General features: G+C 36.6%; 1 protein-coding gene across 2 annotated transcripts in view; it reads right to left on the bottom strand.

Moving 5' to 3' along the window:
• The window catches only part of ADAM28 (ADAM metallopeptidase domain 28), a 59213-nt gene that overhangs the window by 39245 nt on the left and 7837 nt on the right, over nt 1–12131 (bottom strand). For both annotated transcript variants that reach the window (XM_055086952.1, XM_024130864.2), the window contains exons 3-7: nt 7900–7976; nt 6317–6395; nt 4407–4483; nt 2482–2674; nt 662–733 (exon numbers count right to left, since the gene is read on the bottom strand). In XM_055086952.1, the coding sequence (XP_054942927.1) occupies nt 662–733; nt 2482–2674; nt 4407–4483; nt 6317–6395; nt 7900–7976 (498 nt within the window). The remainder of the gene's footprint in view (nt 1–661; nt 734–2481; nt 2675–4406; nt 4484–6316; nt 6396–7899; nt 7977–12131) is intronic.

The raw sequence follows: 12131 nt of genomic DNA, 5'->3' as shown, positions 1-12131 counted from the left end.
AACGGGGGAGGCCACAGCGGTGAGAGGCCCGCGTACCGCAAAAAAAAAAAAAAAAAAAAAAAAAAAAAAAAAATTATGAGCAGTAAATGAATTTAGTATAATAAGAGAGGTCAAAACTTTAGGGTCTGAACTAACTTACTCATATTATCATAAAACAAAAATTTTCCTTTTGACAGCACACATGTGGACTTCAGGTTTAGAGCAATCAATATATAAAATGCATTCTTATAAAAGAAGATTAACAACGAATATTACCAAAAAATCATCTTTTTCAGAAAATTCTATCCATTAGTTTTCTTTTTTTAATTTACCACTCCCTGATGAGCATAAACTTTAATTTACCAATGATTTAACTACTTAACAGAAGACAAAGTGACAAAGGAATTTAATTAGAAAATAAGTTTGGGGCTCTTAAGACAATGAGAAAGGAGCATTATAGTGCAAAAAAATCAGTTTATGCATATCATATTAGGTGTACATTCCTTAAAAGGTAAGATCATATCAGTCTAATTATATGTCATATTTCCTAGATTCAAAACAATTTGTAAAAAAGAATCGCTCATACTCATTATTTTAAAAAACTCATCCATTATTTAATATCTTGCATAATAAATTTATGTAGTATAGCATTTTAAAAGACACAGTTATCTGATATAATTACCTCACCATTATCCAGGACCAAAAAATATTCTATGTATTTGTTTTGTTCCCAAGCCTTCTGGTCTTTGGATTTCTATAATAAACATAAAAAAGAAGATTACTAAGACAACATCTTTCTCTGCAAGAGTCATTCTTAAATTTTAAATGAGTAATTTTGTAAGAGTTGGTTGGTCTGGGAATGAAGGAAGACAATATTACCATTTTGACTCTAACTAACCATCCAGAATCATCTATAGACAAGGCTCAGAATGTCAGAGGTAGAAGAGACATTGGTGATATTCTAGTCTGGCCCCTTCATTTTTACCAAAGAGTGTAAAGGATGACACAACTGAGTGCTAAAAATAAAACCAAAGTCTTCATATTTTTTGAACGGTGGACTTTCTCCACTAGCCTGCTGTGAAATAGAGGCCTGTTAACTTCAGCATCCTCCTAGGGTTTTGTTTTGTTTTGGTTGCCTTTTATTCCTATCCCAGTGAATACACCCTCCTTTACCAATGGTGCAAAGCCCAGAGCCACCGCGGCACCCAGTCTGTCCTTTTCTTCTCAGACGGTGCTTGATCTCCTTCCCACATTCCAAGCCTCCCTAGTTTCAGTTTCTTTCTCTCCACAAAACGAAACAAAAACAAAAAACATGTTTCACAGTAGATTTTTTTACTGATCTGGGTTCTTGAACTCTTTAATCAATAGAAATTGATAAGAGGCCAGATGAGAAATTCAGACAAGGGTTAGATGCATGAAGTAGGTAGCTACTTGTAACAGTCTGGCCTCGAAAGGCAAAGGCTGGAGATATACATTTGATGGTAATTAGTGCAGAGTTCCTATTTAAATAAGACATAGCACTGGATGAGATTACCTAGGAAGAATGTGTAGATAAAGTAAAGAATGGGACCCAGTATTGAGTTACATGAGGCCTCTAATATTTAGTGGTCCATCAGAGGTGGGATAACAGTGAGAGGAACTGAGAAGGAGTAGCAAAACCAAACAATAAGATGTCATGAGAGCGAGGTTATTTGCACACAGTTACCAAGGAATTGAGACAGAAAGACTAGAGGCCTGTACCAAGCTAAACCAGGAGATCAACATTCATAGGAACATATAGCTCAGAGTGATTCTCCTGGACTCTTAGGTATCATACCGCTGGTAGAATTTAAACCCATAGCAAATTGAACCCAACAGAGATTCTATTTTATTCAAACCTAGTCTGTCCAGTGCTTATGCATTCTGAGAACATGTATCAATAGAAGAGATGATTGGATGTGAAGTGTATCCTAAAGAAAATGAAGTAATGACAAAGCTTTTGTGTATATATTTTATAGTTTCAAACACAAGCAATATTCATTTTCCTTCTGTGACCAGAAGCTGAATTCCAGGTATGAAAGAATATTCTAAGTTCCTGTGGGAAGATCTGATATTTATTTTGCTCACTGCTATATCCCCAGCACCTATGGCAGTACTTTAAGAAAGATTTATTGAATAAATTCATTCATGGAGACAGCAGGGTATTTTATCTCAAAGCAGGCATAGTACTTTACACCTTTGTTGTATGCTGTAGCATTGTGAAAGTTGTCTGCTTCTAGGGGCCAGCGTTATATCTGTGCATCTTTCTAACCCTTGTGCACAACATGTTGTTAATAATAGTTGATCCTTACACACTCATTAAATAAATCATCAATGTACAGTAAGGTTTTAATGTCTCTGTAACCTACTAGTTTCAACAATGACTGTAAAGTTTCAGTCAGTTGGAGCTACTAAGACTGGAACCCAGAGTAGCCAGGATGAGATAATGAGAGCACTGCAAATAAAAAATAAAAGTAGGCATACAACAAGACTGGTGGCCGATGGAACTGCATTCTGATGAATTTCAGGTACCCATAACATGTCATCCAACCCACAGCTGCTGTTAGTCTTCTGTTCATCAGGATCGTGCTTGAAGAGTGCATGTTCCTGTTCATCCTGATTCGTGGGGCTTAGAGGTTCAATGAAGTACTTTTGATCTCCCTGACTGAAGTAACCCCTGAAAAACACAAGAATCTAAGCTTCCTAAAAATATTCCAGTTCTGAGCACTCAAGACTTGTCGACTTCAAAAAATGACCAAGGCCAAAGCATTCCACGCTCATGGCAGTAAAATATAGTATAACATTATAGCTGAAGAGACTCTCAGAGGTTACCTAAACTTATTTTCTCTATGAGGAAATTGGACTAGCTGGGGAGAAGTAACTACTGCAGTCATATAGCTAACCTGTGTCAGAACTGGTGCTAGAATGGAAAATTCCTGACTCTCAGTCAAGTGTCCTTCTGATTCTCATGCCTGGTCTGCTCTAAAGCTACACCGACAATAAAAGAGACTTTGAAGTCTTATAGATAGAGTTAAAATTCTCGGTCTATCACTTATTATCCGTGATACCATGGGAAAATGACTTAAACTCACATAGCCTTATTTCTCCACCTCTAAAATGGGAATAATAATACCTACCTAATAGGATAGTTGTAAAGATTGAAGGAGATAATACGTAAGGCACATAATCAATGAATATTATCAATTTCTTCTCGATTCTCTCTGCTAAAGCCCCGAGCTAAGATTCATTTAACCATGAATTAGGGAGCACCCACTATTCATTAGACATTGGAGCAAGGGCAGAGGTAAAAGGAAAAGAGTCATGGTCTCTCATCTCATGGAGCTTATATTCAGATAAGGAAGGTGGATATGGATCGAATAATCACATTTGATCCACAAATATATACAATTATATGATGTATACGTAATACCTGCAATTATGGCAGATAATTGTTAGGAAGAAAAAGTCTAAGAATATGTAGCAGGGAGACTGGACTAAGCATACATGGAAGTAGAAGAGTGGATTGGGGAAATAAGTTAGGTGATTTATTGCAATAGTCTGCCTAAAGGATCATGGCAGTTTGGACTAGGATGTGGCAGTAGAGAGAGAGAATGTAGTGAATAATCTCAGGGAATATTTTGAACATATAATCAATAGGACTTATTAAATGGATTGAAAATGCATATTTGAACGGCAAGAAGTCATCAAGGAACCTAGGTTTCTGTATTAGGTGGTTGGTTGACTATATCTTTTATTGAGATAGGAAACACTGGAAAAACACCACATTAGGGAGAATATCATTAGTTTGATTTGGAGTATACTAAGATTGAGATCTCCTTAAGATATCCAGATATGGAGAGATATGGAGATATGGAAGAGGAAGTGAGATAATGAAGTCTGGGCATCAGAAGAGATATCTTACTGTAGACAAATACATGACACGTCATTAACATCCCAAAAGAAATGGATGTCATAGGCATGGATTGGACACACTCGAGAGAGTTTAGAGTGAAGAGAGGCACTCGCATTCCCTAAAGATTCTGACTCTAAAACTGGGACTCAAAAACCGATATTTTGAAAACAAGCAAACAAACAAAAACAACTCTGCAAGCAATTCAGAGGTGTAATTTACAAACTACTACCAAGAAAAGCCATGTTTCCTTCAAATTTCAAAATTTTTGAGCCCTTAGAATTCATACTTAACTATATTATAATTTATTATATTTGAGATTCTTTAGGTAATTAACACACACACACACACACACACACCCATCATCACAGGTACATACTTAGAATTCATACTTAACTATATTATAATTTATTATATTTGAGATTCTTTAGGTAATTAACACACACACACACACACACCCATCATCACAGGTACATACAAAACCATTATGAATCCTTACCTTAGACCCCTACATGTGCTGATACTAGCATCAGAAACTTTTTCATTAATGATATGTCCTTGGTAATAACAGTCATCCTAGAGAAAAGGGAAAAGGGGTTTGACAAAGGAAAAGTGTGCATGTACTTTAGACCCACTACTAAATTTGAATTTGAAATCTTGAAACAAGATCTATAATGTTTTCAAATCATTTTATGCTGAACAACACAAAAAATTTTTTTTAATTTATTTTCTCTTTTTCTTTTTTTTTTTTGGCTGCACTGGGTCTTAGTTGCAGCACACAGGATCATCGTTGAGGCATGAAGGATCTTTCATTGTGGCGTGCTGGCTTCTCTCTAGTTGTGGTGTGTGGGCTCTCTAGTTGAGGCACGCAAGCTCAGTAGTTGTGGCATGCAGGCTTAGTTGCCACACAGCACGTGGGATCTTAGTCCCCCGACCGGGGATCAAACCCTCATCCCCTGCATTGGAAGGTGGATTCTTTACCACTGGACCACCAGGGAAATCTCCCTAAAAAAATTTTTTTTAAAGCAGCCTTTTGTGGTTAAAATCTTTACTATTTAGCTAATAATCCCAAATGCTTCGGGGGCATTAACTAAACACTGTTGTAAATTTTGTTGTTGCAGAAGAAGGATAACAGGGATGAATACAGTCTGGGAAAAAAACCCACTCACAGGTATAAGTTTAAAACCTGAGCCCCCAAAACACCAGACATTCATTCTTTCCCTTGGCTAATTGCTCATTAAATTTTCCTAACACTGATAAGCTCTTTCCAATGAATGGATTATTCAGTTTGTGTTGTCATTTCTTGATTTATCCAAAGAGTGCCACCAGACTAACTAGATTAGTTTAACATCCCTGTATCCACTCGAAGCAAAATGCTCAGTCTTAGCACTTTTTCACATGGATGTACTTCAGTCAAATTCACCTTTCTGCTTTGGAACAGGTGAGGTATTGGCCCACATAAACCTCTGTGCATTGCTATGGAAGAAAATGCTTGAAAAACTTCCTCAGAATAGATGTCAAGGATAAAACACTCCTCATACCACTTTATCCTGTCTTCTTCTCTGAATAAGAGTCCAGAGTGGAAATTATTTAGGGAAAACACAGAATTCTACAATTCTACCATTGAGGAAATAGTCTTGAGTCTGAGAGACTACATGCTCCTGAGAGGTGATTGGCACTGAGTAAGAACACCAGGTACATTTAATTCTTTACTTTTCAAATGAAAATAAGAAGCTCTTTCTGCCCACTGCTCCTATAAGGAGTCTTAAAGGCTGGAAAGGGTTACCATGGTGGTCAAGGAATACATTTGTTCTTGTCAAACTGTAAAAATGTTAGAGGATTTTTAAGTAATTACTACTGTTTCTGTTTTGTAAATAAGTTCATTTGTATCATTTTTTTTTAGATTCCACATGTAAGTGATATCATATGGTATTTGTCTTTCTCTGTCTGACTTACTTCACTTAGTATGATCATCTCTAGGTCCATCCATGTTGCTGCAAATGGGATTTTTTCATTCTTTTTTATGACTAATATTCCATAGTATATACGTACCACATCTTATATACATTACTATGTATAAAATAGATAATCAATCAACAAGGACCTACTGTATAGCATAGGGAACTCTACTCAGTATTCCATAATAAGCTATATGGGAAAAGAATCTGGAAAAGAACAGATAAATATACATGTATAACTGAATCACTTTGCTGTACACCTGAAACTGACAAAATATTGTAAATCAACTATACTCCAATATGAAATAAAAATTAAAGAAAAGAAATTACTACTGTGAAAAAAACATCCTTGCTATAACACCATTTCACTTTCACTAATTGGCAATGACACAGCCTCTGAGTGTGTGGGTCACACACCAATTAGCAATGAATTTAGGATACTCTGTCTTACCATGATCTGTGGGCTCGTGGTGACCTCCTTTCCAGTGGAATTATAATATGTTTCCGTGTAGCCTGGTGCAAGGAGACCCCTGGGGGTGGGGGAAAAAATGTCATGTTTACTCATGCTAATTGCAAAGTCCAGTGATCAAAGCGAGAGCTTTCCCTGGGTGTGGAGAAAAGTTTTACGTCTTAGCCCCTCAGGACAAATCCAAGTGTGAAAGGAATGCTTAAACTGGAGAGAGTGGGAAGGGCAGGGACATTCCTGAGGAGTGTGGAACAATGTCTGTTTCCTCATCAGACTCTGCATGTTTGTCTGAGGAGAGATTTGAGGAAGAAATAGAACCGAGTAGGGCAAAGCTGATAAAAATGACTGAAAAGAGCAATGTTCTTCCCCACAGCTAAGGATGACTGACTGCCTTTTTCACCCAGTCCTGGTCAGTTACCAGTAACTGTTAACAGTTGCAGCAGTGGAAAGTGTATTGAAAATTGACTTGCACTTGGTAGTTTGGGCTCTTTCAGCATTCTCACTGAGCTTCATAAAGTTCTTTCAATTATCCACCAGCAAATAGGAGTCTGAATATATTTTTAAAAGAGGCAGGGCAAGGAGGAAAGGAAGTAACTAATATGTATTCTATACCATCTCTATCCTGGCCACTGGGGTAGACCTATTACACATATCATTTAATCATTTCAACAATCCTACCAGATAAATATTACTCTCCTTATTTTTCAGATGAGATTAAACAGTTCGAGTGGCAAAGAATCCTCTCCAGATTTGCCTGAATTCAAAGCCTGTACTATTTCCATTGCACCACACTGTTTCCAAACTCTCGACAGTTGTGACTTTTTGCAAAAGGTGATAGTCTATCTGAGGGAAAAAAAAAAATCTCGTTGCCCTGTATTGAACAATTGAGGGATTAAAAAAGCTTGAAAGCATAGAATTAGGAAAAAACTACTTTGGATATAGTCTAGATATAGAATGATCAAGATCTGGGTGAGAACTGAGATAGTGAAATTTGAAAAAGAATGTTGAATTTCAATGAACTGAATCAAGAGAATGAAGGAATACAGGAAAATGTAATGTACAAAAAAATGGAGGGTTAGTGGTTGGCTGGGTAGAAACAGCATTGGCATTGCAATCAGGGGACCCTGATTCAGTTTTTACCACTGACTTGTTTTTGGCCCTAGAGTTTATTTAACTTATGTATGTGTTGTTTTTCTGATGAAAATAATTGCAAATTTTTTTAATATCTAATCTTTCAGTGTTAAAATAACAAAATGCAGTGATGCATGGGGGAGACTTAAAGATCTATGTGCTGTTTCATAAAAGTTGATAAAATATATGTCTGCTCGCACCTCATTCATTGTGTTTTATGACTTCAACTAGCAGAACACTAGTAAACTGTTACCTTACTCAGTGTCTCTACTACGTCAGTACGAACAAATACTCACAGAAGCCCTTGGGTCAGTTGAGAGTAAAAGATGATTAGCCAAGGTTTGTGGGAGTCTTAAGTAGTAACAGACTCAATTATCACACTTGCCACGTGCTAACTGGCTGTTGGTGAAGATAGTATCAGAAGTAAAGACTCTTACTTGTTTTTCTTCAAGTAAAGCACTGCGATTTTTCCATTAACTGTCATTTCGTACTTCAATTCAGTTTCAAATTTTTCCTGCAAAAATGCACAAACACTTACTGGTGATTAAAAACATACTCACACAGATTCATTTGGCTATGTCCATCTGTCTCATCATTAGAAAGCAATGCCTGCTTTTCTTTAACAGTGGTCTCTATAATTCCAAATGTCTGCTTCTGCCTCTTTTAACAAGTCAAACAACTGCCAACTGAATAGACAAATTATCTGAGACCTTTATACAAACCCATCTATCCATCCAGGCAGCCTCACATTCTACCAAGAGGATGTGAGTGGGGGTTATAGGCCAGGCACTGTTAAGTTCTGGAAACTGGCCTCTGAGCAGGAAAAATTGGTACTGACTGTCAGAAAGCTTATAATATTGTGGAAAGACAGACAATAAAAGTGAGTTATATGATAAGAGGTATGAATCTGGAAGCAGGGCAGGATGTCTAACGTCTTAAGGGCAGGGAAAGACTTTCCTGAGGAAGGAACATGTAAGCTGAGATATGAATTAGCCAGGTGACACAGGGTGGGGAAGTTATTTGAGAGGAAGTATTACTATGCACACATACCCAAAGACCTGCAAGCCTCTCAACTGATGATTTGGTCTAGAGGTCTTCTCAAGGCTACATGGAGGGCAGAATATGGGCAAAATAACATGAATCTGTACCCTAAGGCAGGAAGAAGTCCTCAGGAGAAAACTGTCTCAGGTGTTCAGAAAGAGAAGAAAATGTCACTTCTAGTAAACTGTGTGGAAAAGGAGAACTATTTTAAATTTAGATTTATATATACAGGAGGAGACAGAGAGGTCTATACAGAAGAATTTTAAAGAAGATGTTATCAGGTACTGAATTCTGACTTTGTTCTATAAAACAGGGTTATTAGCTATGGTGACACGTAATATCTACCAATTCACTGGGAAGTACCAGGACATTGTTCTTGTTAAAGAGATCCAATATGGCAGACCAAACGTGATAGAGCACCAGTTATGATGGACTCAGTGATGCTTCCACTGCTGCGTTACACCTAAGGTCAAGCTCTCTTGTCTCCTCCCTCTCTTGAAGGAGAGAAAAGGACCTGAGCTCATCCAGGGACAATAGAAAGTTAGAGCCAAATGAGAAGGAAATCCAAATAAGAGGGGATATACGTGTATATATATATATATATATATATATTTTTTTTTTTTATATATATATATATTTTTTTAATTATTCCTCTGGTTTATTGTGAGTCTTATTCAACTTTTATAACTTATCATGGTATATATATATATATATATATATATTTTTTTTATATATATATATTTTTTTAATTATTCCTCTGGTTTATTGTGAGTCTTATTCAACTTTTATAACTTATCATGTTAATAAATAATAATAATGACAGCTAATACATACACAGTGCTTTCTATGAGCCAAGCGCTGTTCCAAGTGCTTTACAAATATTAACCCAAGGAGTACCTCTGTAAAAAGATCAGAATTCCAGTTCTCATAGAGGGGTGGGATAAGGAGGGTGGGAGGGAGACGCATACATATACATATATATACATATATATATACATATAGCTGATTCATTTTGCTGCACAGTATAAACTAACACAATATTATAAAGCAACTATACTCCAATAAGAATTTTTAAAAATAAAATAAAATTGTTGTTAAAAAAAAAGAAAGAGCCATCTGGTCAGAATATTGTACAGGGATTTGCCATCTCCAAGGTCAGTTATTTCGGCTAAAATTTCCTTTAAATTTTCAGTTATTGAAGTGTGTCTGTGGTGTCAAAAATCTCAGACTATAAATATCCTACACTGTGGGTCTAGATGAGGGGAAGCTGCTATAATTCACTTCACTTTCATGAGTAACAGGAGCTGGAAAAAAGCCTGAGCGTTGAAAACAAAGGTAATGGAGAATTGTCACCACTTCTTATTCAGGCTTAAGAAAGGCCAGATAAAATGAAAATATTAGAAGGATACCAGATATGACCGTTCAAACAGAAGAGCCTTCCAGATATCTGTTTTCTGTCAGCAATGGATTTTAGTAGATTTTCAGATAAAATATTTGGAGGTTGTTTCAGAAAATACACTTGTGTAATGGGAGTTTTAGCCAATACTATCATAGAGGATATGGATGAAAGAAAACAGCAAAGAAGAAAACCAGAGACTATACGAAAGAGGGTGCACTGGGTAATGTTATAACTGTACTTCTCAAGTGGAAGCTCACGGTGGAGAACAATGCCTGCTAATAAGAAGTGTGTCTTATTTGTATTCTATCTAGGTTCTGAGCTATGGGTTGGGAGAGGAAATAGGCAGCTTGATTTGGAGAGCTTCCACTAGAAGGAAATGATTTGGAGCCCACTGAGTAAGATTAGCTGGGCACAAAGACATATAAATAAAAATTTCCTCCAGGAAACACCATGGGTAAGGTCTAGTGGGTGGATTGGGATGGTTAGAGTCCTGTACGATTCTGAGACAGAAACAGAACTGTAAAGTCAACATGATGCCTGTGAATACACAAAGGAAACCCTGTAGCCCAACTATTGTGATAACATACAGTAATCCAAGGCCTCTGAAAACCCTGGTGGACCTAGCTAAGACCTGACACTGTTCCCAATAGGGGAGGCATTGTGATGCCAGATATTCTGTTTTAAGGCATGGACCAACAGCAAGATGATTTTGGCCTCTAAGGAAGCATGTGATCTGAAGACTGAATCCTAGAAAGAATAGTGACCACCTTTAGAATGTAAATATCAACATCAGGGACCTTGACTGAGAATGTGTTGACTATACATCTATGCAGGTTTATAGGAAATGTATTCCACTTACACTCATTCATTTGTCTATTTGTTTACTTACTCATTTGCTCACTTATTCAACAAACGCTTATTCAGGTCTCCTTATGCCATGTATGTAAAATACAATCAAGAATACAATCATGAATCAAATCTTTAAGATTCTGCCTTGGCTGTTAGTGCCTCCTCCAGAAAATTTTTCAGAGGATTACTTCATTCTAGCTCAAATCTTAAGTAATGTGGCCAGGTGTGATGGGCCATGCTCTTGGCATACCTGACAGGTAATGTTGGTGCCTTAGTTCTCTGGTCCAGCAGAGGGCACAGTGGTATAATAATAAGTACAAGAGTCCTCCTCTTCACTGCCTTGAGAAGTGATCAATCCAGACTGAGATCTGTGTAGATACAGGGATCCCCTCTGTCCCATGCACTCTAAATTCTAAATGTTTCAAGTAATTGCTAATCAATTATTTGCACAAGGAAGACCAAGAGTCTCAAAACAGAAACCACAGAGTTGATTTCTAGAAACTTGGCTTTCACCTCAAAATATTCAGTGAAAAATGTAGTTGGCATTTTTAAGAGACTGCCAGAAAGCATTTGAAGAAAGCCATATTGACAGGGAATCCAATGCATATGGGTCCTATATAAATTTAGCAGAAACATTTTGTTGAGAGACAATTATTTTGGGAAACAGAGTCTACTCTGGGTTCTGTTGCTATACATGTGTTTGCTTTAGAAAAAATAATTCGTGAGGAACTTGGTCCAGTTGGGGAATATGAGTTTCCAGTGAGTTTCATCTTACAATAGGTAGATGTAAAAGTTGTCATTTGTGTCTCATTTATTTGTATTTTCCTGGCTCCCAGCAGAAGACTTCCAGGTGTAGGTAATTAGAAAATTGCTGTGGAATGAATCATCATGTTTTAGCTTTCCTCTTTTGACTGAGAATGTGTGTTTTGTCAAGTGGTAAGAATTCTACAAACTTTAATAGCCGACTCTTTTGAAAAAACAGAGGTAAATTTTATGTTCAATTACAGTAATTAATCCTAATTTACTGTACATATATGCATTTATTCACCCACAATATTTTATTTTTTACTTCAGTTTTAGTGTTCATGGTTTTGTTTGTATGTGTGTATGTATAGATGATAGATAGAGATATATAATGAGATAGATAAAAGAAGTTGCATCAAATTCTTTAGAAGTAACAGAATAAGTTATAAATTACCATAAATAATTAAAGTTTACCCTCTGTGTGACCTTGGACAGTTAGTTTATTTCAACTGCCAGAACTTTAAAATCAAAATAAAGCTAATAATAGAATGTTGGGTTATCGTGAAGATTAATAAAGATAAGACAGGTTAAAAACCACATATGTGGGGGCTTCCCTGGTGGCGCAGTGGTTGCGCG

This window comes from Physeter macrocephalus, chromosome 9 (genome assembly GCF_002837175.3).
Source record: "Physeter macrocephalus isolate SW-GA chromosome 9, ASM283717v5, whole genome shotgun sequence".
Taxonomy (NCBI): Eukaryota; Metazoa; Chordata; class Mammalia; order Artiodactyla; family Physeteridae; genus Physeter; species Physeter macrocephalus.
This window is presented reverse-complemented; position numbering and strand designations above follow the sequence as displayed.